Raw genomic sequence first — 24,605 nt, forward strand, 5'->3', positions numbered from 1 at the left:
AGATGCTATCACACAGTTAAGCAGTGAATCAGTGTGAAGACTGGGGTTTTTATGCCTCATTTATCTGATGGCTTAATTGCTGATAAAAACAGGTGTGGTTGGAATTCTAATGAACAAATGAAACTCAAGGACAGAGCCAGTCAACCTTCCTTCTCTGTGGACACATCACATTGAGCATTATTGAAATTCTCAACAAGCCCTCTTGCTGGTGTGTTTTAAATTAAAGCTGCTGGGAGGAGCCAATAAAAATTAAGCGCCTCCATCAGTAAACATATTCAATCATGTGAAAACGTAATTGGAACGAGTGCAGTTTAGGGTGATAGTGTCAATGCATTATTTATCTCGTGAAATTTCCCCGCTCAAGCAAAGCCAACTGCCAGTGGTTGAATATAGGCTCTTGCAGAGTCAGTGGATCTTTTACCTGTATAAGCTTCAAATCTAATAGTTAAAAGGACTGATATTGATAGTTGGTTGATTTGAAGTCTAATGTCTGAATGATCAACTACAGACATCACAGAATTATTCCATTAGATCGTTACGGTTGGTTCTTCCTTAAAATCCACCCGTTAGGAGAAGTTTACAACAGAGCCATTTGTTATATGCATCAATGGAATTCAAGATTTCAAATCGACAAGTAGGAGAAACCATTTGTGCTAATGTAAATATGTCAAAGACAGAGCAGTGTAGTCATTAAGTTTCCCTTCACATCTGATGAACCTGTTGAGCTCATGACTCTCTCTACAGATCCTTCTGGGCCCCTTCTCATTGATTTGATTTTCTTTGGTTTAAACAAAGCTGAGCCAAACACAACTGAGCACCTCATGAGAGATAACAGCGATGAGCAGACTAGCAGAGGAATGCCCCCCACAGCTTTGCCTCTACAGCATTTCCTTACAACATAAATTGGCTTCTTTGTAATTCGCTCTTGCGTCAGTATCAGAAAAATCCAAGTGGAGTATTTACTTTAAAAGCAGCTAAAAAAAAAAAAAGAATATGCAAGTAAAACAGAAATTTTTGTTTGTTGGCATTGATTTGATCATGTTCAAGCCACAATAAATTGATAGGAGACTGATGGGTACCATATTATTTCCAATTATGCTGGAATTATTTGTTATTGACTGCCTTGCCATTCTTTTCAGCTGATGTAACCCGAAGTTCCCCACTCCTACTGGTTAGAAATAAGCTTTTCTGAGGTTATGTCTTTGTATAAGAGCCCATAATAACAGGCTGGACAGGGGACAAGATAAAAAGATAGATACAACCCTTCCTGAACACTCAATGAAATATAGGAAAGAGAATTTGAGAGAAGAGAAATAAGGGACAGCTGGCCACCAATTTTTCACCGTGGGATATCTGATCTCAGGACAGCCTATCTCATCATTTACACCTCCCCTGGCTGAACACTAGCTTGCATTCACTGTAGTTAACACCCATATTTTCACCTTTTGATTGTATTTGTCACAAGGGGATGACTAATTATAATATATTGTGTCAGGCTTTTTTTTTTTTCTCTTTACTACTTCTCAGCTTGAGATTTCCTGGCTGTGTTAAATCTCTTCTGTATCGAATACAGTAATGGCAGTTTGATGGTGAGCCAAAGGGAAGATTTATCCTCCTGTCTGGTAGAAAGGAGAAAATACATCGGACAGGGGAAAGGCCGATGTAGCAGTTTAATTTGTCGCCCACGCAATCACTGGATATCGCAATTTTTGCCTCCCAAAATATAATGTTATCATCTAGACTATGTATATATATTTTCTATATATACTCTATGTGTGTGTTTATGTGTATATATATCTCTCTGCATATATTTATATACAAATATGAATATATGAATCCCATTGTGCATTTATATTTTGTTCGGGGGCAAAAAACATGATTTCTTTGTACAAAACAATATAATTAGAGTTTTTGAAAATATTTAGTTTCTCAAATATTATGATGATGGTAATAATAAAGACATGATTTTCTGCCTCCAAAGTCTGTATCCACATGTACAATTGTACTCGAATCAAGAATGCATTTTCTAACTTTTTTATACAATTGATCTCAAGCCTTACTTATTCAACAAGTACACAACGCTGAGTTGGGCTTTCTGACTGTTTATCAATGGTCAAAATGTCCTTGCAAGTTCAAAGCAAGCGCATGTGTTTAGACAGAGTGTCTGGTTAAATCTACTGAAAATGGTTATAATGGCACAAACATCTGTAAAAGAGCTGAATTTTGGTTTAGAATGTGCTGTTCTGTTCCCCAGGCAGTGTTTCACAGTGAAAAGTGTCTTACTGACTCAGAGCAGGAAGGAAGATGATAAAAAAATTGCTGTGTATGTGAAGAAAAACACTAACAGTCGATTTGGTGTTCAGCCGCATGGTTTACATGAAGTACCGCAGTACTGGAAAAAAGAAAAACAGATAACTAATGGACTTTATTCAGAGCAGCTGCTCCATATATTCAGGCCATTTGCCTGCCTCAAACATTCAAGCAGTTTCTGCAATATCTGGTAATCAGTCACACATTTTGTATCAAGTTAACCACCCCCCCCAAAAAAAAAGGTAAAGAGAGTACGTTGTGCTATGGCTTATTGTAAGTATACACTTGCTTTGTTTGCTTGGTGGGTTAGGGTGCATTTTTATGTACTTACTGAGAACAGTGAAATGCTGCTTATTTTTTAATCAGAATACTTTTGCTCTTGGAAACGTAGATCTTGAAGTGTCTCAAGAGATATCTCAAGTTATCAAACAAACCCCCAATGATCCAATGCACCTTAACATCTCACAAACATGCTGGAGAGACACAAAGAAGCCTGCAAGCATGCACCCTCAAGTGCACAACTTTCATGCAAATGTTAGGGCACTAACAGTAATATACTTGAGTATTTGCATTTTTACTGCTTCATTCTTACACTTCATTTCATTTTTGAGAAGACTACCGTATTTTTTGGTCTATAAGTCGCACTTTTTTTCATGGTTTGGCTGGTCCTGCGACTTATACTAAGGTGTGACTTATATATTAAAAATTAGGTGTGACTTATATATTAAAAATTTATGGTAATTTCACGTCATGTGTCTATTTTTATCAGTATCTGCTACTCCTGGTACCCCTGTACCATGAAAAATTTTAAATTTAAATTTTAACTTGTAAAGAGAACTGAGAAAAACTGGGCACAAATGCCCCCAAAAGGAAAATCATATTCTGCAGATTGGAAGGTGCAAGTTGTGAAATATGCAGATGAAAACAGTAATCAAGCAGCAAAAAGAAAGTTTGGAGTCTCCAAGAAACTAGTGAAGGACTGGCGAAAGGCAGAGGATACTCTAACTGCAATGAAGAAAAACAAAAAAACAACAAACGCGGGCTAAAAGCTAGATGGCCACAGCTTGAGGGACAAGTTTACAAATGTATGCTTGAACAACGTGCTGTTGGGAGAGTTTTGTCAATGGTGCAGTTACGTTTCTACGCCCAGGTAGTTGCTAAGGAGATGAATATAAATGACTTAATGGGATTTTCATTGGATTTAGTGATTTGAAATGAGAGGGAATGTTTGGTAAACTTCCTATGCCATGTTGTTTCTGCTGAAGTTTTCTGAAGGGCAGTTAATATGTTACGCTAATTAACACAGCGCGCACCTATTCAGATTGTTGTTCTCTATTCTATTGTTATTACTATTGTCACGACCCTGCGGTACTGTTTAAAGTGGCGGTCGGGAACCTATGGCTCTTCCGGTGATGTCATATGACTCCCAGACAATTTTGAGTTGAAAAAAAAGGTTTAGAACTGATTTTAAAGTACTTGTGATATTTCTTCATAATACTGTCATTTTAGTGAACAGAAATTAGATTTGAAAATAAATTTCACGGGTCACCTGTTGGTCAGGTCGGGAACCGCTAGCTTCCGAGAATGTCCGGGTCATTGTAAAGGTGAAGAAATCAATTTTATCAGATAGCCAACTAGTTTATCCTTGTAATAGAAAATATGGCAAACAGAAAAAAAGACAATAATCATCGTGCATTCCAGGGTGCGTGGACAAAGGAATTTGCATTTGGATCTGCGGGATGTCTAATATGCAGTGATAAAATCGCATCGATGAAACAATCAAATATAAAGTGTCACTTTGAACAAATCCATGCAGCGCCAGAAGTCACAGTAAAAGCAATTGATATTTAATTTATTAGACATTAAAAATACTATATGGCTCTCAACTACATATATTTAGAAATATTTGGCTTTTATGGCTCTCCCAGTCAAAAAGGTTCCTGATCCCTGGTATAGAGGAATGTTCAGAGTTCTGTGATTTCCTTCTAGCTGTGAATGTGTTTTGGGAGGAGAAAGAGCGCTGAGATGGAGAAGAATAAGTTGAGCCGCTGTTGCTTCATTGTTAGGATTATTCTAATAAAGATAAGGTTTAACCAGCAAATCATCATCGTTGGGCACGACATTACACTGTAACTTACCTTTTCAAGGTGAAATGTCTAAAATCAGAACCCAAGAATGGGCTCTGATTTTATCAAATAAATTTCCTTATATATATTTTTTTCTTCTTAATTATGTATATTTTAACTGGTGCGACTTACTGTGACTCACAGTCAGAAAATACGGTATATGTGTAATAGGTCCGGCCATTGGACTTGACAGATACCGTTCATATAAAAGAATACATTCTTGAAAGTGTTTGTTTTATTTTCCTAAAAACTATTAAGGCATTTGCTGAATGTCCATTGTAAAAATAATCACTTTAAGCATAGACATTTTTTGGGGGGAATTTAGAACTTTTCTATTTCCTTTGGTGATCACAGGGAGCACTGACAGGTGGACCTGAATGCAGGAATCAGGCATAACTTAAGTATGAAACAGGAACATTTCAGTGATTTAATAGAAAAACAAGGAACAGATGGCAGGACTTGAAAGCAGACAGGGAGGTGGCGAGTGGTAGCAGGGAAGGCATGGCAATGCATGATGAACTGATAAGAAAGAAGTAAAATAGAAGAAACAGACAAAAATAAAAAAAATATATAAGTCCTCACAGCGGCAAAAACATGTGAAAGGGAAAACACTAGTTGTCCAAAGAAAGTAGTCAGAAAAGATCATTACACCTAAAATTATTCAAAATAGGTCAGATTCCACTCTGCTTCTGTTTTTCGCAATTAACGCGACACAACACCACAATAATGTTTATGTTTCTCTAACAGGATTATAGAGTCAACATCTTCCTGCGACAGCGCTGGAACGATCCCAGGCTGAAGCTACCGCAAGACTTCAAGTCCGACTCACTCACCGTTGACCCCAAGATGTTTAAGTGTTTATGGAAACCTGATCTGTTCTTCGCAAACGAAAAGAGTGCAAACTTTCATGATGTCACCCAAGAGAACATTCTGCTTTTCATATTCCGTAATGGAGACGTTCTTATTAGTATGAGGTAATCTTAGCAGTTGTTGTTGTACACTACTTTTTTATCCAGTGTATTTTTTATTCATCCCTCCATCCATCCATCCATATATCGATTGATCCATCCATCCATCCATCTTCTGCCGCTTATCCAAAGCCGGATCACGGGGGCAGCAGCCAGAGCAGGGAAGACTTCCTTCTCCTCCGCCACACGGTCCAGCTCTTCTGGGGGATCTCAAGGCATTCTCAGGCCAGCTTAGATACATAGTCTCTCCAGCATGTCCTGGGTCTTCCTTGTGGCCTATTCCCAGATGGACATGCCCGGAATACCTCCCCTCGGGAGGCATCAAGGAGGCACCCTGACCAGATGCTTGAACCACCATCATCTGACTCCTCTCCATGCGGAGTAGCAGCAACTCTGTTCTGAGCTCCTCCCGGACGGCTAAACTTCTCATCCTATCTCTAAGTGAGAGTCTGAACACCCTGTGGAGAATTTCATTTCGGGCACTCGTATCCGCAGTCTTGTTCTTTCGGCCCCTACCCACAGCTCGTGACCACAGTTGGGGGTAGGAATGTAGATCGACCGGTAAATTGAAACCTTTGCCTTCTGTCTCAGCTCCTTCTTCAGAGGAGCACCGATCCGCCTTTCGATCTCCCACTCCATCCTTCCCTCACTCATGAACAAGACCCCGAGATACTTGAACTCCTTCACTTGGGGCAGGATCCTCTTCTCTTCTCTCAAGCTCTGACACCGGTCATACAGGGACCGAACAGCCCGTATGACGGGGTTCGGTACCTAATATTCCCGGAGCACCCCCCTCAGGATTACCCGTGGGACACAATTGAATGCCTTCTCTAGATCCACAAAACTCCCATGCTTCCTTGAGGACCCTGCGGAGGGAATAGAAATTGTCCACCAGTCCACGGCCAGGACAAAAACCGCACTGCTCCCCCTGGATTCAAGGTTCAACGACCCAGTGGACCCAAGTACCACTGAATTGACCTTACCAGGAAGACTGAGCAGAGTGATCAGCTTGTAGTTGTGTAGTTGGAGCACATCCTATGCCGGGACCACGCTGGTCTGCCGGTCCAACCACGCTGGTCTGCCGGTCCAACGTCTATGCGATGCTGCATAGGCGTGTCAGCCAGGAGAGCCCTACAACAGCCCTACAACATCGAGAACCTTTGAAGAACCCTGGGCAGACCTCATTTACCCCTGGGACCCCGCTACTAAAGAGCTTTTTGACTGCTTCAGCAACTTCAGCCCCGGAAATAGATGTGTCCGTTCCAGAGTCCCCCAGCTCTGCTTCCTCATTGGAAGGCATTTTGACCTCAGAAGTATTCGTCCTTTGTCTGGTCCGTCACTTGGGACCTGTTTGCACAGGGACATAAAGCCCCCGACAGCATAGCTCCTAGGATCACTGGGACGTGCAAACCCTCCATCATGATAAGGTGGCATTTCATGTATTTTTCGTGTTAGTGTTTTTTGCATTGGTTACTTTCTTCTATTCTATTCTATTCTATTCTATTCTATTCTCTGGGGGCGGTGTGGCGCAGGATGTAGAGCAATTGTCTTTGGGACTGAACTTCCCTGGTTTGATTCTCGGCTTTTCCTTCTGTGTCATAGTGTTGTTGAGCAACACACTGAACTCCTAACTGTTCCCCTGGCGCTGGTGGACGCCATACTTACTGCTCATGGTTCATCCATGATGGGTTAATTGCAGAGACTGAATTTCCCCATGGGGATTAATAAAGGATAAATTATTACTCTATGAGAATATTCAGTGCTAACAGTAGATGTCAAAAAGTGGTGGGGTTAAAGGGAGTGGTGTGGTACAGGTTCTCAGCTGCTCTTAGCCAATCTGTTTTTGAGCGAGACGATGAAGCGTTTTTTTTATACTTCTTTATAAATAAAACAATATTTGTAACTATAATAGTAGTGAAATTGTGAATGAATAACTGATCTAACTGAAGTAACTGCAATAACTGCAATAACAGCAAAAACAGCAAAAAAAAACAACAACAATAATACAAAAATTGTAATTTGTTTATCCCTCACAAAATGCATCACATACTGCAGAAATCTAATGTTGTAAAAACCCCAGGCAGCAGGCCTGAGAAATGCAAAGAAGTTTCTAAAACAAAAACAATAAAGGAAAAAAAAAACAACAAAATTGTATTTGTTTTTCCAGGTTGTCCATCACCCTCTCTTGCCCTCTGGATCTGACGTTGTTCCCCATGGACACACAGAGGTGTAAAATGCAACTTGAAAGCTGTGAGTCCTTCAGAAATCTAATCAACTTTGAGACTGGTCTTATGAATTTATGAGCTAGGGAAATATCTAAATGTGTCTTTGAATACCAGAGTTGTATCATGGCAAATCAATTTATTTTATTTTACGAGAAACACGTGTCTCTGCCCAGTAAAATATCTTATTGTAACTTTCTTTTTTTCTTCACTGCTGCTTGCCCTTGTGAATTTAATTCACGGGCGTCAAATAGCTTTTGTTAATAATTTTGGTATGTTGTTGTCAAATGTAGGACCCACATGTGTTGTTTTGAGACTGTTTCATGCATCTCTGTCTTTCAGTTGGCTATACAACGGACGACCTACAGTTCATGTGGCAGACTGGAGACCCGGTGCAAATGGACGCCATTGCTCTGCCCCAGTTTGATATCAAACAAGAGGATATTGATTATGGAAACTGCACCAAATACTATGCAGGAACAGGTGAGTTTTCTTTTCAAACCTATAGGTCAGTAAAAAGAAGATATATTTATTCCAAAATTTCTTTTATTCCATCAAAGGCACCCTGAAATATTTTGAGACATAGCAGTAATGCAACTAATATGAAAGCCAAGATTGAAGTTTTTATCTTTCGGACATCAGCTGTGGGATTTCCTTTCATCAATTTCCATCTACAATTCTCTCTGATTCCAAAATATTTTGTTATAGAAGGGCTCAAAGCTATAGCATCCTCATTAAGTTTATATCCCCAAATGTATAGATGAGCCTGACCAGAAAGTTTTATGTTTGCCTTCTTTGTACTTCAAATATGAATATGATTACATCTTGGCAAGATTAAGATGAAGATCATGATCCTGGCTAATATTTATTGCACGTCATCATTACAACATAATGTTGGCATCCGACTTAGTTGCATCATGGTCAGCTCTGTTTGGGAAGATTTTTTGGATTGCTTTGATTTACAGATTAAACCTTTCATATCATACACAGCTGCCAGCAATCTTTAGCTGCATGCTCTTATCTAACAAATACTAGATATCTTAATTTTTCTCCCAAAGGTTTTTTTTTCTTTAACTCTGCAGTCACCTTGCTTTTCGATAACATCTTAACAGCACGCAGTATGGAATTTCCATTGTTTTATATTGTTCACTGGAAAGATATGCGATGTCTGAATACTGAGGGTCAGATGTATGCACAAGGTTGCACACTGTGTCTGTTTATTTGAAACTGGGTTTAATATATTTAACCTGCATCGCATCAAGAAGTCATCTCATTGCCCTCTAGCCTCAATTTAAACTTTTGCCCACTCAGTCTTATTCTGTGGCTCAAGCCAAAAAAGTGTGCTGAAAGGACACACACGTTACAAGCAACTCAGAAACTGACATATGCTAAAATCTGTCATTAAAGAGTAAATTGCTGGAAGCCTATAACAATGGACCTTGACCTGGATGACTGAATATTCACAGGAGACTAGGAACCATACAAGAACTAAAAAATTAAACATAAAAAACAAATGAACAAACAAACAAATAAACATACAATATACACACGTATCACAGTGATATGAATCAATATACTGACTAACCTTTAATGACAGATTTGAAAAACAAAAAATACTCATCTTTTTAGTCATATTAACATAGACATATAAATTTGACTCTCCAAATTTATAAAATAAAATAATATAAATGGCATTCAAAAGTACTTATCCAACTTTTAAAATGTTCATTTAATGAACAGAATAGAATAGAATACAATAGAAAAGAATATTTGGATATGGAAAATACAGTTAACTGCAACTAATGTTCTGTACAGAAGGCTAATAGTCATTTCTAATATTGACCTCTTGTCCATAGTTGGATTTTTACATGACCAATATAAAACAACACTACAGTATTTAAAACATCAACATGTTAATAGTATATGGTGTACATAATCACCAATAGACAAAATGCCCTCTTCTTAAATGTTTAGTTTCAAAATCAGGAGATCTGTGTGTAGACATATACTTCAATATTTATATAAAATCTGTGATCATTAAATGTTTTTCATTGCTGTAATGCAATGTAATGTGTGCCATGCATGATTTTGATGCAAGTACAATCTGTGTAACATGAGACAGACAATAGAAATTAAAATTACTTTTCAAAATGCATGTTTATTTATGTAGACTGATGAAATGTCGTCCTAAAGTACTAATATGGTCACTAAGACTCATTAATTGTTTTAATTCTCTGTTGTATTAAAGCAATTTGATCTGTGCCACTGAAGAGCCAAAATGCAGCATCCAGTAAATCAGGCTAGATGATTTTGTCAGAGATTTTGGGTGGTGGTAATTCAGATGGCTTTAACTCAAAACATTTCGGTGGATTAAACATACAGCTGAAATAAAGTGAATACAAAAAAAGACAAACAATAGTCACAGTGAGAGAGACAACATTTGCCGACGCAGATGCGATGACCTCAGCGCTCTCACACGCGAGAGACACACCACTGGCAGTGAGTCAGCCCTTGAACAGGTTGCCATGGCAACATGGCAAGACATAAAGATCACCTCTGTGTACGGCTGCTTCAAACCTGCTCTGTGACACAGGCAGCTCTTATATGCCGTGCAGCTCAACCCAGAGATCCCCAGTCAACTTAAAAATTACTCAGACCCAACCACTTTACATCCCTTTGGAAATCCTGACTTCCCCCGGGAGGTAGGAACATGATCCGGCTTTGGGAAGGCTCATATAGATTTGTATCCTGTGCTGGGTTAAAATCAACTAATTGAATGTTTGCCTCCCAAGATGACAGATATGTTAAAAGTGATGTTTAATGCAAACAAATCCATGCTGCAGAGAAGAATAATATGCCCTTTGATGGATGGACGGCAATCTGTGAGGGTTTAACATAATTCGATAGCGTTATTTTATGGGTTCCAGACAGACCTTGTCTCAAATTGGCAGTTCTGTGAATTCAAGAGAAACATGAAATAGTAATGGAATTTTAAGCAACAATATTTTGGCCTAAAGATGTTGTGGAAAAAAAAATAACAACAGGATCCAGGTACAAGCTCCACAAATGACCAGATTGCATTTTTTTTTAATAATAATGAAATGGCATATAATGACATGCATAGTGAGTACAAATGCATGTAAACCTTGAACACAGATAACCAGACTTTTCGAAGAGTCTGTGCATCTGCAAAAGATTTCATCCTAAGCGGCCGGTGGGGGTGCACTTACAAACTAAAATAAATTAAAAAATACTCATATAAGCCTCAGCTGCTGTATTTGGGTTTTATTTCAGTGAAATATATTTTGAGATCTTGCTTTATGTTACGCTTCACCACTTGCTTGTGTTAGACAAGCAAACAGGTTGAAACCTCACAAGTCGGATTCTCATCTTATGGTCACATGGTAGGAAAAAAAAAAAACGCATTTTATTCGTAAACCAGGTAGACAAATAGCAAATGAATGACATCCTCAACGGTCAGAGGTGGTTAGTTGGAAACAAGTCAGTGTAACTGACTTAATTCATGTACTGCAACCACACACTCTGGATTCCGTGCTTTAAGATGACCAATGGTGATCAGCTACAACTCAGCATTGTATGAGTGGTGACCCTGTCTTTTATTGCAGAAATTCGTCATTCTATGTCTTTCACCTCCTTTCCTCTTTTTTGACATAGGTTACTACACTTGTGTAGAGGTTATCTTCACCCTCAGGCGACAGGTCGGCTTCTACATGATGGGTGTTTACGCGCCGACTCTACTCATTGTTGTTCTTTCCTGGCTGTCCTTTTGGATCAACCCTGATGCGAGTGCTGCGAGGGTTCCTCTGGGTAAGGACTGTTCTTAGCGTATCGATCAAATACGCCATCTGACACTTATCAATAACCACATGTACACAATCCCTTTGGTTTTGTGCTTGGTTGCGTTGATGATAGATCATGAAAGGAGGACAAACTGTAGTGTGTTTCATACCGAGGTAAAAAGGTGTATGAAAATTTGTGGCTCGTCAAGTCGAAACTGCTCTCGAGAGATATGTATGTTTTAGGGATGACTCACATCACGACCTTAATCATCTCAACCAAGACTCCATCAGTCAGCCTGACAGCATGAAGGACTTTATCTATCATGGATGAGGCTATGCCCAGTGTGGGTTTGTACGTGATTTATCACTGAATATAACTGTAATTGACCAATGTGATTCATAAAAGTGATGTTTTTCTGTCATGGAGCTGTATCAGTTTGGAATCTGACCAAGGCTATTAAATGCAATGTTTGCGCCTTTGCTCGCTATAATTGTCACTGACCAAATCCAAATCTCAGCTCATTGGTTCAATTCCCTCATGCCAGTCCTTCATCTGTCAACTAAGTCACTTTGAATTACAGAACAGTCTGACAGCCTGTCCTGATTCAATTTTGCTCAACAATTCTTTTTATTTGGTCATTGAATTTTGATGTGATGCCTGATGCAACATACTCAGCTTTTCAGAGCCCAAATTGAAGGTCATCTGTGATATGGCTCCTTGAATTAAATCAGTGTTCAAGCGTGTGGGTTATAAATTGCAGCTATAGGAGTGAACAAGTTCAAGAGCAGAGGTTGCTTAGGAGAGAGCCAATATGCCAACATGACACACTTAACTGAATTGATGAAGAGGTGGGCAAAGAGTGTTGACTGTGTCTAGCTTGAAGAGACACCACTTAGATTACCAGGACGTGAGTCTGAGCCCTCGGGGAGATCTGAGAAAGACTCGGCAAGGACCAAAGCTGGTGAAAAACACACGGACGAGAGCTTGAGGATGTCTCTCGTCTTAACATTTTGGCACAGGAGCACCGTCTCTGTCCTATTATTGAAAGGAACAGATCTCCAAGAGGACTTGTTAGCTCCCCAGTGTGGGAGATAAGTAGCTTGGAGTTTAACCAGCGCTCAAACTCAAACTCATTCAGTTGGTTTGCAAACTCATGCTTAAACATTTGCTTTATGTCTGTTAAAGGTTAAGAATGTTAGGATGTACCGATCACAAAATTTTGAAGTCTTCAAGTTTAACATTTATTTGGTTAATTCTTGACGCATGATAATATTCTAGGAATTTCTCAATTCGTTTTTCAATCATGTGTTGCTCATTTCTATGTATATTCTTTCACATCTATAAATTTGCTTCTCGTCTTTAGATGACGTGATTTCAGGTCATTTCTGATTTTCACCGAAATGTGAATGTGTGCTATCTAACTCATAACCTGTCTTGAATGCTTTAAATAAAGGCAAGAGAAGAATTTAGCATACATTCACACATACAGTATGTAATGAATGTATTTACGTACGGATGATATAAGTAATCAGAAAGCCCGATATCCAATACAAATCAATACGGTTTATTGCCCAGATCTACCATTGTTCTCCAATGTTATTTTGTGCTTCACACATTTTAATCCACGTGTCTTTTTTGCATGCTCAAACCTAATATGGGTTTTGGTGTAATATGTCATTGTCACCTATTTACAGCACCACACAGGCACCTCTGTGAATGCTGGGCTGCATGAATAAGAAAATCCATTGTTATCCCTCTCCAAACCCCCACCCCCTTGTTTCATCCTCCCTCCAGTTCTTTATCACCACTTCCATCCCATCATCACCCATATTCCTCTTGGAAGGGTCCTCTGACTCCTCTCTAAATGGGATCAGTCCAGGTCAGTTGACACCCAGGTGTGGGACTACTCTCATTTCTTGCTACAGTGTGTGTTCATGTGTGTCTGTGCATGCAGAGTGTGTGCCTGGACTGCCCATGTGTTTATCTGTTTGCCCATATATTCTTCTATGGCCATAATCTTATTCAAAAAAAGGTAATATGAATAAATTTGGTTTAAAATGACACTACAAAAATACCTTTTATTGTTATTCAGCGTGCAGTTAATGCAATTTGAGTGTGTCATTGAGTAACATTGTTTTTAAATGGCTGCCTCTGTTCAGCGATAACATGTGAGTCTCCATAATGACAATGATGCCTTTCAAAGATTTCTTTATGTTCACTGAGGAAAGTGCAGTTTGATTAGAAAATCCGAACCCTTCGTGAACCCTTCCTTTATGAGGCCTGCAGGAGAAACCCATCAGTCATAGAAGTGTATTTATTGCATCCAAGAAGCATTACAATAAAGTGGCCAGAGTTCTTTGTTAAGAGTTGCTGTAGTTATTTCTGCTTTGCTCGAGTGCCACTGTGGAGGAGGAATCTCCAGTCCTGTCTGCTACCAGATAGAAAGAAAAAAAAATCCAAATAAGTTGATTAAATAATCATTTTCTCCAACATCGTACTGGCTTACGGCAATGTTGGATGGGCACTTCTTTTAGGAAAAGACTCATATAGTTTAATATTCTACAGGGGATGCTGTCTATTTGTCACAATGCAGCTCTGGTCTCAACTCAAACCTGCTCCGCATTTTATTAAAAAGACCAAAAATCAGCAATGAATGATTCATCTGATTTGCTACCTTGTTTACTTTATTTGATCAAATACAACATTTAAATGAAAGTGTTACAAATACTGGTCAGTATTTACCAGTTGCAATAGCAGTTGCAATAGCATACGCTATTTCATTTAGTGTTTGTGTGCACGTGTGTTCATGTACGGCTGCTTACGGTTGCGTGTCATGGAAAAATCTGTTCTTGTTGAGGCGGGTCTGTCTGTGGATGGATTTTTTTTCCCCACAACAGTGTCATAACCTTGGGAGATCAATCATAAAACTTTACGATTCTATTTGAGGTCAAAATGAAGGCCAGGTTTGATAGTTGGTGTTGTCCGAGCAAGGACAAACACAGGACGAGGAAATGAAGAAAAGGGCCACGGATATTGTGTTTTGTGTTTTACAAATTTGAAAAGTTTTCCCTCTGTTGTGGCACATACAGTGATGTGCCTTTATTGAGACATATAGCATTTGCTCTCTTCGGGGGGGACCTTCTATTTTTGATTTGTTTTTAATATATCCAATTGTAGTCCACTTTGGCAGACTGACAAGGGTATTTGTCTTTCTTGTCATTACAGGCATCCTCTCTGTTCTCTCCCTGTCCTCTGAGTGCACATCCTTGGCCTCCGAGCTGCCCAAGGTCTCCTACGTAAAGGCCATCGACATCTGGCTCATTGCCTGCCTGCTTTTCGGTTTTGCCTCGCTGGTGGAGTATGCCGTGGTCCAAGTAATGCTCAACAGCCCGAAGCGCATTGAAGCCGAGAAGGCCAAGATAATATCCAAGGAGAAGGCGGTGGGAAGGAGCCCAGCTGCCCGGAACAACACCGTCAATGGGACGGGCGGGACGCCACTCCATGTCAGCACTTTGCATGTCAGTTTGCTGGATTGATTAAATGCATGTTTGTATTTGTGTGTATGTGACTTGAGGAACTGATTATGGCAACAGCATGTCATCAAACCACCATTATTGTGCCATTATTGTATGAATGGGTGTGATTGTGTTTGTGTGTTTAGATCACGTATAGCGGCCCTTTTCCAAGAGCAATTAGGTAAAGATCTGCACATGCACACACGTACGCACACACACACACACAGACAAAAACACACACACCAGTGATGTGCGGTGAGGTTTATGGCTGGTGAGGCAGGAGAAGTGCGTGCCTCACTTAGTGGCTCTTTGCTGCTATTTTATGATCGTTCAGCACAAGAAACCAGTAACACACATCCAGTTGTTGACAAAAAAAACACTACATTGGACATGTAGTTCATTTAGCAAAAAAAGTTTAAACATTTTAATCGTGACATACAAAGAGAAGGCAATGCGGTCTGAGTGCAGAGCATGCTAGCAGTCAGCTGTCATTGCGCAATCTACGCTGAGGCTCAACTGTCGGCGACCTCACTGCATGTCTCTTCTCAGTATTCTAATGGTAAATGTGAAAACCCAGCGATCCAAAGCTGGTGAAGTTAAATGAAAAATACCTCTATCATGCAAACCAATCAGATTTAATTATTTTTTTTCATGTCTCATTTTATTCTTTCCAAAATTGACAAGTGAGGCACGGCCTCTCCTGCCTCTCATGATCGCACGTCACTGACACACACTAATATATATATATATATATATATATATATATATATATATATATATATATATACACAGATACATTGATACAATTTCAGGTATTATTTTTTATATTTTTCATCCAGATCCAGATTGTATCACTTCAGCTTTTAGACCCGCTACAAAAAAGTGGGTCTTGTTTGACAAAACACAATATGAGAATAATATTCAATTTTTGGTTGACGTGGCCAAAGACACGTAACGATACTTTGATGCAATAATGCAATCGATTATGCTATTGATTATACCATGCATCATGGTAACACGAGCTTTGATTGGTGTCTGAGATTTAGACTGTGGAGAGAAGGGGGCAAAAAAGTCAGGTGCTAAAACCAAAAACGTACTTCTAATACCGAGCAGGGATGACAGCGGTAGTTGTGAAACTAGACTTGATTGTATGAATCGTCAATGAAACACAGATCTCAGTGTTTTGTTTAAATTCTATAATATCACATTGTGGGTATTTTGAAAAATATGCTCTCCTAATAAGATGATTAAGTAGTGTCCGCTTTAAGGTATAATCTTGATTGTTTACAGAAGGCGTTATAAGTCTCCTGACCACTGCTGACGTATTTACAGCACACTTCAAGAATTCACTGGGGTACAGAGGCAGATGAAACCTTTTTGTTTTGAAGAGCAATATATGATGTTTTGATGTTACATCCATCCTCAACAGAGTCAAGAAGCAGCAGAGAAAGGCTGCAGTCGTGCTAATAGGCAACCAAAATTCATCATGTGGGCAGCCAAGGGTGCTGGTGCACACATTCAACCAGCATCTGCCTTCTACCAATGATCATTGTGATTTGGTCTCCAATAACTCTCCCACTTTAAAACAGCCATGTAAACAATATGCTGCAATGTCAAATATGCCTGAAAATCATGTACACCCATCAATAACAGATAGAAAATAAGCTTCCATTAGAAGATCACTATAAATAACCCTGGAGAAAACATTTATGTGGAGAGCAGTTATCAGTCAAATGGTTTTCTCAGATAATTATCTCTGGACATTAAAAGGAATATGTGAGTCACTAGAAAACATCTGTTGATCAATGTTTTATTTTGTGTAAAGAGAGAGAAATTGGAAAGCTTGTGTGGTCCAGAAAATTCCGAAAAATTGGAGGATTCATTAGGAGGTCATGTCCTTAAAATTATTTGTTGACATGTGGAGATTATTATAGACTATTGTCATCCCCCCCCAAAATTCAAAATAAAACAAAAGAGCACTTCGAAAACCCTCATTATAGATATAATAGATGCCAAAATATGAGCACTTATGGAAGTCTTTGGTGGTACAAAACAAGTGGTAGTCTTTTTCAGACTAAATATCTTGAAATATTCACAAAAGGAGCCCTGGATCCATGTTTTTGAGTTCCATTGAATTTTTCCCTCCAGCTGCTACACGTGATTATGCCATTCACCTATATAACACAAGTGTTCTTTCGAACATTCGTACTCTTGAGACATTGGGAACCGTTCAGGGTCCCTCTCTTGTTCAAGGATACTTTACATGGCCTCTAGAGGACTCATGAATTGAATCTGAGCCACCTGAGCTTTCGAGTTCCCGGTTTGTTCCATAAATGCCCCTTCCTGGTTTTGAAAAATAAGATTGCAGAGTCCAAAATGACCAAATTCAGACTTGTTCCGGGGAACATGTTGGGCAACAATGTTGGTTACATCCACTTGGTTTACAGGCCCTGTGATCCGTGCCTTAAATTACCCTGCATGGCAATCTAATCTAAATGCAAAAGAGCAAAATCCAGTGATTAAAATTGGCAAGGTTCTGCTGCACACACACACACACACACACACACACACACACACATACACACGCACACACGCTCACATTCCCATCAGTCATGCAGTAGGTTGAATGGGTCTTCCAAGGGTACATCTTCTTGAAATTCATTTATCTCTGAATCTATGTATCACTAAATTGGCATGCCAGGGCTATTTTTTTTTTTTTTTTACATTTTTGATTTATTGATTTATTGATTTATTGCCATCTGTTTACATTTACACAAACAGCAGGCGATTATGGAGTATGAAGTTGGCATTTACCAACTAAAATTTGTAAATACATTTATATCTTTCCACAGTCCAAATTATGTTGTAGGAGAATTACACAGAAGTTTGAATGAAAGCATATATATAATGTATCCATATTTTGCCCCGTAATCAACTGGTGACCTGTTGAGGGTGAACGCTGCCTGTCACCCAATGACAGCTGGGCTCGGCTCCAGCTTCCCCGACTGCAGGATAAGCAGTATAGATTATGAATGTATGAATGATGATTCCTGCAGTTTTGGTCATGGAGCTGTGCACAATCATCCATCCATCCATGCATTCATTTTCCGCCAGTTATTCTGGAAACAGGTCACAGTGGCAGCAGAAGGAGCATGATAACCCAGATGTCTCTAAGACACAGACATTTTTGTTCCTTCTGAGGGACAGTAAGACATTCTGAGGCCAGATGAGATATCTAATCCCCCCCCCCGAGAGTTCTGAGTTGCTTACGGATATTCTGCTAGTGAGACATGCTTGGAGTACCTAAAAATGGGTAGCACCCAGAAGGGATCCTAAATTGAATTGATTTGATTTAATAAGTCAGTGATATAGCACAAAAGATGACATACACTATTTATATTCCTCTGTATAAAAGCCACATGACTTCCATCCATCGTGGTCTAGACGTCATTAAGTAGAGAAGTAGGAAGAGGAGCTGACGTGGATTAAGCGATGATAATCTCATTTTTTTTTTTTTTTACAAAATTTTGAAGTAAGAAAACAGAAGCAAGCATATTGAACTATAGAACTTTCCTCAAACAGTGTCCACAATTTTCATGTTTTTCTGTCAGTTCAGTGAATGACCATATTTAATTTAGTCTGGAATGTTTCCAAACTCTGCGAGGAGAAATGTATTACTCCTTACTTTAAATAATATTATATACTGTAAGTAATCAAATGCACCAGCTACCTCAGCCAGCACTTTTGCAGTGACAGAGTGGCAGTTCTGATCTGACCTCTTCACTCCATCTCTCAGGCTGAGCCAAGCAAGTCTACGGGTTAAACTTATTCCCTCCACTTGTAGCTGCGGTCTCATTCTTTCGGTCATCACCCGAAGATTGTGAGGAAAGGTCAGGGGTCGGTACGTAAATTGCCTGGTAAATTGAAGGCTTTTCCCTCCGGCTCAGCTGCCTCTTTGCCACAACAGATGCCGGCAGAGCTTATAAGAATGCTGATGCTGCTCTGATCTGCCTGTCTTATTCAAGCTCCTGTCTTAGCAGAAGTATTCTTCAAGTCTTCACATTCATCTATGCGTACTTGTATGAATGCTCTGCATCAGGACAAACTATGAGTACACATTATGCGACTCCTCTGATCAGTCAATAGTGTTAGCAGAGAGTTTGGCTGGTGTCTATCAGAAGCAGAGGGACTTTGGCTCCAAGATCTTCTGCACAAAAAATTGTCTATGGCCACATTCAAGACTGAAATGTCATAATGACTCAAGTATCTATTATGGTGTGTATTTATTCTTATCATCTCTTATCATCCGTAGAGTTCGACCTGGTGTTCTTTGGGTCAGAGCTCCGTCTCGGGGGCTGCAGGCGGCGGATTAACTTTATTTCTCAATTTTCTCCGTTAATACCGTATGTTGCGGATTAATGCTGTTTCGAATGAAATCCCGCAGAATGTAATAACCGACTCTGTATTTCTTTATGTTGTTCTCCAGGTGGCCGAGACTCGCTGCAAGAAAGTGTGCACCTCTAAATCGGACCTACGGACCAATGACTTCAGCATCGTTGGCTCGCTCCCACGGGATTTTGAGCTGTCGAACTTTGACTGCTACGGCAAGCCCATCGAAACCGCTTCCGGTCTCGGGAAATCCCAGGCAAAGAACAACAAGAAGCCCCCTCCTCCCAAACCTGTCATCCCATCGGCTGCTAAAAGAATTGACCTGTACTCGCGAGCCCTTTTTCCTTTCTCCTTCCTTTTCTTTAACGTCATTTACTGGTCCATATACTTGTGATCGCCACTGACGCGTTGTGATATCCACTCCAACGAGTGCTTTACTATTAAATAAGTGGAGTTAAAAATGTGAATCTTACCTATGTTAAATGATTACAGAGATAGAAGGAGAAAATATTTATTCTAAGTATTGTAACTTTTTTTTTTCTTGAAATGGATATATTGAAATACTATAGAGACAAACTGTGATATTTAAGATTCTAACACAGGATTCCTGAGAGAGCTGCAATGAGAGGCCGCGTGTGAAGAAAACCTCAACGATTGATGGGTGAGCTAATCATGAAGAGATCTATTTAAGAGCATTTGTAAATAGCTATCAGAGTTTTTTTTTTTTTTTTTTTGTCTTTCTTCCTAGTGGGACTCTAACCCACAAGTCCAATGACATAATACATTTTACTTTTGCTCTTTTTCGCAAAGTGCAACATTATTATGACATTGCATGTAGAGAAAATATTGCATGTTATGCTAAAATATAGAGATATACAAAGTATTTAATAACTTTTATTATTCTTATCATTTGCTCTTGACGAGATATAGGTGGATATGTGAAAAACTATTCCCGGCCAGAAGGTCACGTGACACTGCCACTCCAAAACCTGTAACTGTTTTACACCTCCTACCTGTCATGTGTGCAAATGGGTCACCGTTGATCTGGTGACCACGTGTTTGTGAAATTTGCAAGCGAAGAAAAATAAATAATGAAATGCCTTTTCACAGTTTGATGTGATTAAACATGAACATGCTGATTAGAATTTTAATCACTGTACCTCTTCCTTGTGTGTGCATGTGGCCATAAATAGCATGAAAGCAGGGGCTTCAGCGACAATATGGAGGCGGATGTACGTATCTGCACCCTCTCCTTGCTCAGCAGGTATGTTTCCTGTACGTCACACAGCTGTTCCTTCCACCGAGGCTTGACCTCTTCCTAATCTACCTAACCAGATATCTATTATTCATGTAAACCTGTTTGGAAAAATGGCCCCTGACTGTCACTGCGAGACTTCTCATATGAATTGTGTCTCCTGCTAAATGAAGCAAGATAGATTTGGCCCTTCTGTCGTTTCAACCGGGTCGCGCCGCTGGTTAGGGACAAAGCGGCCCCTGAAGTGCTTCGCATCACGTGCAGACAAATTATGAATTTACCGGTAAACGTACCTTGATGGGAGCGTGGTTACAGATGTGGGGGAATCACTTCAGTCGCCCAGAAAAAATAGATTCAGATTGAGATGATGCATGGAGAATACAAATGAAGTGCCTCTAAAATCACAAATGACTGTTTTAAATGGCTCTCAGCCTCTGGTTTTATTATTTAATTTTTCACAAAATGAGAGAGATTTGGCATCGCAGTGCCCTCCAATGGTCGATTCTATATTTGTGTAACAACAAAATAATTAGATATGGAAATCATGCGTTGAAGGTGTCAAGATAGAGGTTATTGGATGAAACAGATAAGAGAAAAGATAGGCAGTTAAACAGACTATAGAGCAAAATAATCCACTGATGACTGATTTTCTTTGATACATAAGCAGGAGGCCAGTGGGTTGCTTGAATGCAAGCCTTACCCTGTGTGACTCATGTATATGTGTGCATGCACCACCCTTGCACCCTGCTAGTAGCACAGAGCGGTAACCTATATCACACCGGGTGATTTCTAATCCAACATGACCTCTCGCCAGGCCGCCACCCAGGCCACCTTACTAAACCACCTCGGCTGTCAGGCAATGATTAGTGGAGAAACAGTGAGGGAAGAAGCCACAAGCTCATTTACTGCGAGCCAAGACTTTTGCGCATCGGATTTTTGTTTTTCAGTCTGTTCTCTGGAAAAACAAAAGGGCTATTTAAATCAAAAGAAATGATGAAGCCCTCTAATTACTATTTTGAATGTTGTCTAATCTTTTTTATGGTAATCTAACTATGACTTTTGCTCTGTGATTATCTGATGTCCTGTTTGTTTACTTGCTGTTATTTCAGTAACACCATGAAGAGATTTTTTTAGGATTGTATCCAACTTTGAACAAAGGGCCATTTTCTGAATATCAGGACAGCCACAATTTTCGACTCCCCCAAGCTTTTCGGTGGCTCAGGTTTAGTTAGTGCTTGAAAGGTGGAAGTTTAAATAGTGGACAGGATGCCATTTCCTGGTAGAGGTCAAGGTGGTTAGAAGCTTGGCTCACTCCAAACTGAACCAATCTGTAAAATAAGCATTACTGCGGGTCCCATCATTTGAGTCAATTCGGCCCAAAAAAAGGGAAAAGATGGAGTGAAGGGAGACCGATGCATGAAATGCTGGAGCTGAAATAGCATTACTTGTGAAATGTCTAAAGGTGGAGGGAATATTGGGCCAGAAAGGTTTAAAATTTGTGGCTGTGGAACAATAAAGAAGCCCTGAAAATATGCTCCTTTTAGAATATAGTGCTATGCGTTCAGTTCAAATTATTTTTTTTTCAAAACTGTAAATTAAAGTAAATGAATGTAATCATTTCAAATGCAACTTTTACACTTTTAAACCAATCATTTGAAAGGATATGCATGGCCACGGGGTTTATAAACAGAGAACTAGGTAAACACACCGCTCAGCTGGAAATCTAAAAACTATCAAACAGCAAGGGGTTGGGAAGGATGTGTCATTTGGACAAAACCAGGGGGCAAAAATGCATATAATGGAATAATAAAAAAAAGTATTTAGTTTATCTATAATTAAAGAAATTAAGCCAAAAATATTCAACATGACTCACTCCTTCTCATTTTGTTTTCTAATTTTCATCTGCTTACTTGGTGCAATTTATAACAGGATATAACTATATTACAGTATTATCTCTGGTAGCATATGTTGGCTTTTTCACAGGTATTGTATTTTCTTTATTTCATATGTATATATTTATATATTTTTAGTAGTATGTATGTATATATGTATTCACACACATATATTTATATGTGTGTGCATGTGTGTTTGTGTGCATGCGTGTGTGCTTGTGTGTAGGTGTGTATTTCCTTCTCTAAGATCCATCTAAATAGGGAGGTGTAGGTGATTGATCCACACTGCTTTGGAAGCTTGCATCTAATTTTAACTTGGAAACAGTTTTCAAAGGTCAAACGAAAACAGGGCTCAGGGTGACACTGGTGCACACTCACTGCCATTGACAGCGGCTGATACAGTCAAAGTATTCACTCTCAGCACTCTGTCTGACCCTGGGACTGATCCTTGCAGGTTTAAATCCCCAGAAGTGCCCTAATGACAGTAGATGCTTGGCTTAGCAACTTCTGCATGTCCCAAGGCCTTGTTATGCATTCATACCGCCGCTCTGTTCGATGCTGAAGTAGCGTCCCCAAGTCACCATGCAGCTCCTTTATTTATTTTTTTGACAAATAAATGAATAAATAAATAAATTTAAATTATAAATTAGCTAATTGATAAATGGTTAAATCTAATATGTTGTTAATTTTACCGTAAAATTATTCAGTTACAGGGCACAAGCTGTTCATGGTGTTCTGCCCAAGAAAAGTGTTAATGAGATTTACAAATGATTTATAGATAACAAAGTCTCATATAAAGAAACTTTTGATTTGAAAATTACTTTCTTCATGAAGTCACAGATCATTGTCTATATTGTATATTATTTTATGTTTATTTAGTTTAGTTGTTTTTTTTTTTTCAATTTAGTTATTTAATCATCACCTTTTTCACAAAATAATCAGTACCTCACTACATGGTATTAATAATACTTAGAAAGTTCCAGAAAAAATGTGATTTATCAAAATATAGTAGAAAGATGGAACAACTTCAGACATGTCTTCCATTGGAAAGCCACTAATTACAGAACTGAAAATTAATCAATTTTTCACTCGGCCATTGAGGGAAAATAGAAACCCTTGGCAAAAACACAAATAAGACAACTGCTATATTATCTTTAACTTTTTCTAAATTTATTTTATTTTAAACAACCATACTTGGTGAGAGATTCCTGCTGCTTAATAAATACCACACTGTGATGACATGAGCAAAACTGAAACTGAATGCAATCACTGTTAATAGTAAATAGACGGAAGGAGAATTTCAGACCACCTGACCCAAAGAGATTAGACAGTAATAGATGTAGGATTTGATGGAATTCCTAAATTTAGTGGGGATTTGCGTTTGTAAAACCAAATTAAGAGTAACCCAATTTTTTATTCCTTTCGTCAAAGTACAGATAAGAAGTTAATTCAGCTCGAGACCTCAGGAACTTCATGGAAATGAACACAATAAGTACAGATCACCTTATAAAGTCAGCATTTTTCAGCATTTTCAGTTTTCAGCATAATCTTCATGTAAATTACGTGTAATTGAGTCAAAACCGTTCACAGGACAGACTTAATATTAGATATGGAGTAAAAACAAGCCAACAATGATATTTGGAAAAAAAATCAATCTTTCCCTCCTTGCTGCAAACCAACACTTTTTCGCTGGAAATAACAAAAGTGCAAACAATAAATAGATGTGAAAACATTCTCTGAAAGACCATTGCCTTCGTTTTTGCCCGATAGGACACCAAAATTACACCCATTAACTTGTAAAATATCTCTGCTCTCCCTCGTTTATTGAATAAATGGACTTGAATGTAAACACCCATAGCCGGCGATTCCGGCATTTTATTTTCATTCACTCTCATCTCATCCATGAAAAACTCATTCGCAGTGTTGTGACACTTACAGTATTGGGCATAACCCAGAGTGTGCTGCACAATAATCAAGCTGAAATTACATTTCAATCTTTCAACAGCTGAGTGTGTTTACGCAGAGAGGAGCCACCATGCAAGGTCAAACACACGATTACCATGTCTGAGCCTGCATAACATAATAGATCCAGCAAGTGAAAAAAAAAAAGAAAAACATGCCAAGTCA

The 24,605-nt window shown here is 39.1% G+C and overlaps 1 protein-coding gene across 2 annotated transcripts in view; it reads left to right on the forward strand.

Moving 5' to 3' along the window:
• The window catches only part of glrbb (glycine receptor, beta b), a 30,389-nt gene extending 9,909 nt beyond the window's left edge, over positions 1-20,480 (forward strand). Inside the window, exons 5-10 of one of the 2 annotated variants that reach the window (XM_086158028.1) lie at positions 5,184-5,410; positions 7,572-7,654; positions 7,969-8,109; positions 11,302-11,454; positions 14,653-14,945; positions 19,429-20,480. In XM_086158028.1, the coding sequence (XP_086014154.1) occupies positions 5,184-5,410; positions 7,572-7,654; positions 7,969-8,109; positions 11,302-11,454; positions 14,653-14,945; positions 19,429-19,725 (1,194 nt within the window). In that variant the 3' untranslated portion in view covers positions 19,726-20,480. The remainder of the gene's footprint in view (positions 1-5,183; positions 5,411-7,571; positions 7,655-7,968; positions 8,110-11,301; positions 11,455-14,652; positions 14,946-19,428) is intronic. The other variant, XM_086158029.1, reaches the window with a different exon arrangement.
• Positions 20,481-24,605: the final 4,125 nt, after the last annotated feature.

Source organism: Fistularia commersonii, chromosome 13 (genome assembly GCF_037954325.1).
Source record: "Fistularia commersonii isolate RoL2024-O1a breed Wild chromosome 13, RoL_Fcom_v1.0, whole genome shotgun sequence".
NCBI classification, from domain to species: Eukaryota; Metazoa; Chordata; class Actinopteri; order Syngnathiformes; family Fistulariidae; genus Fistularia; species Fistularia commersonii.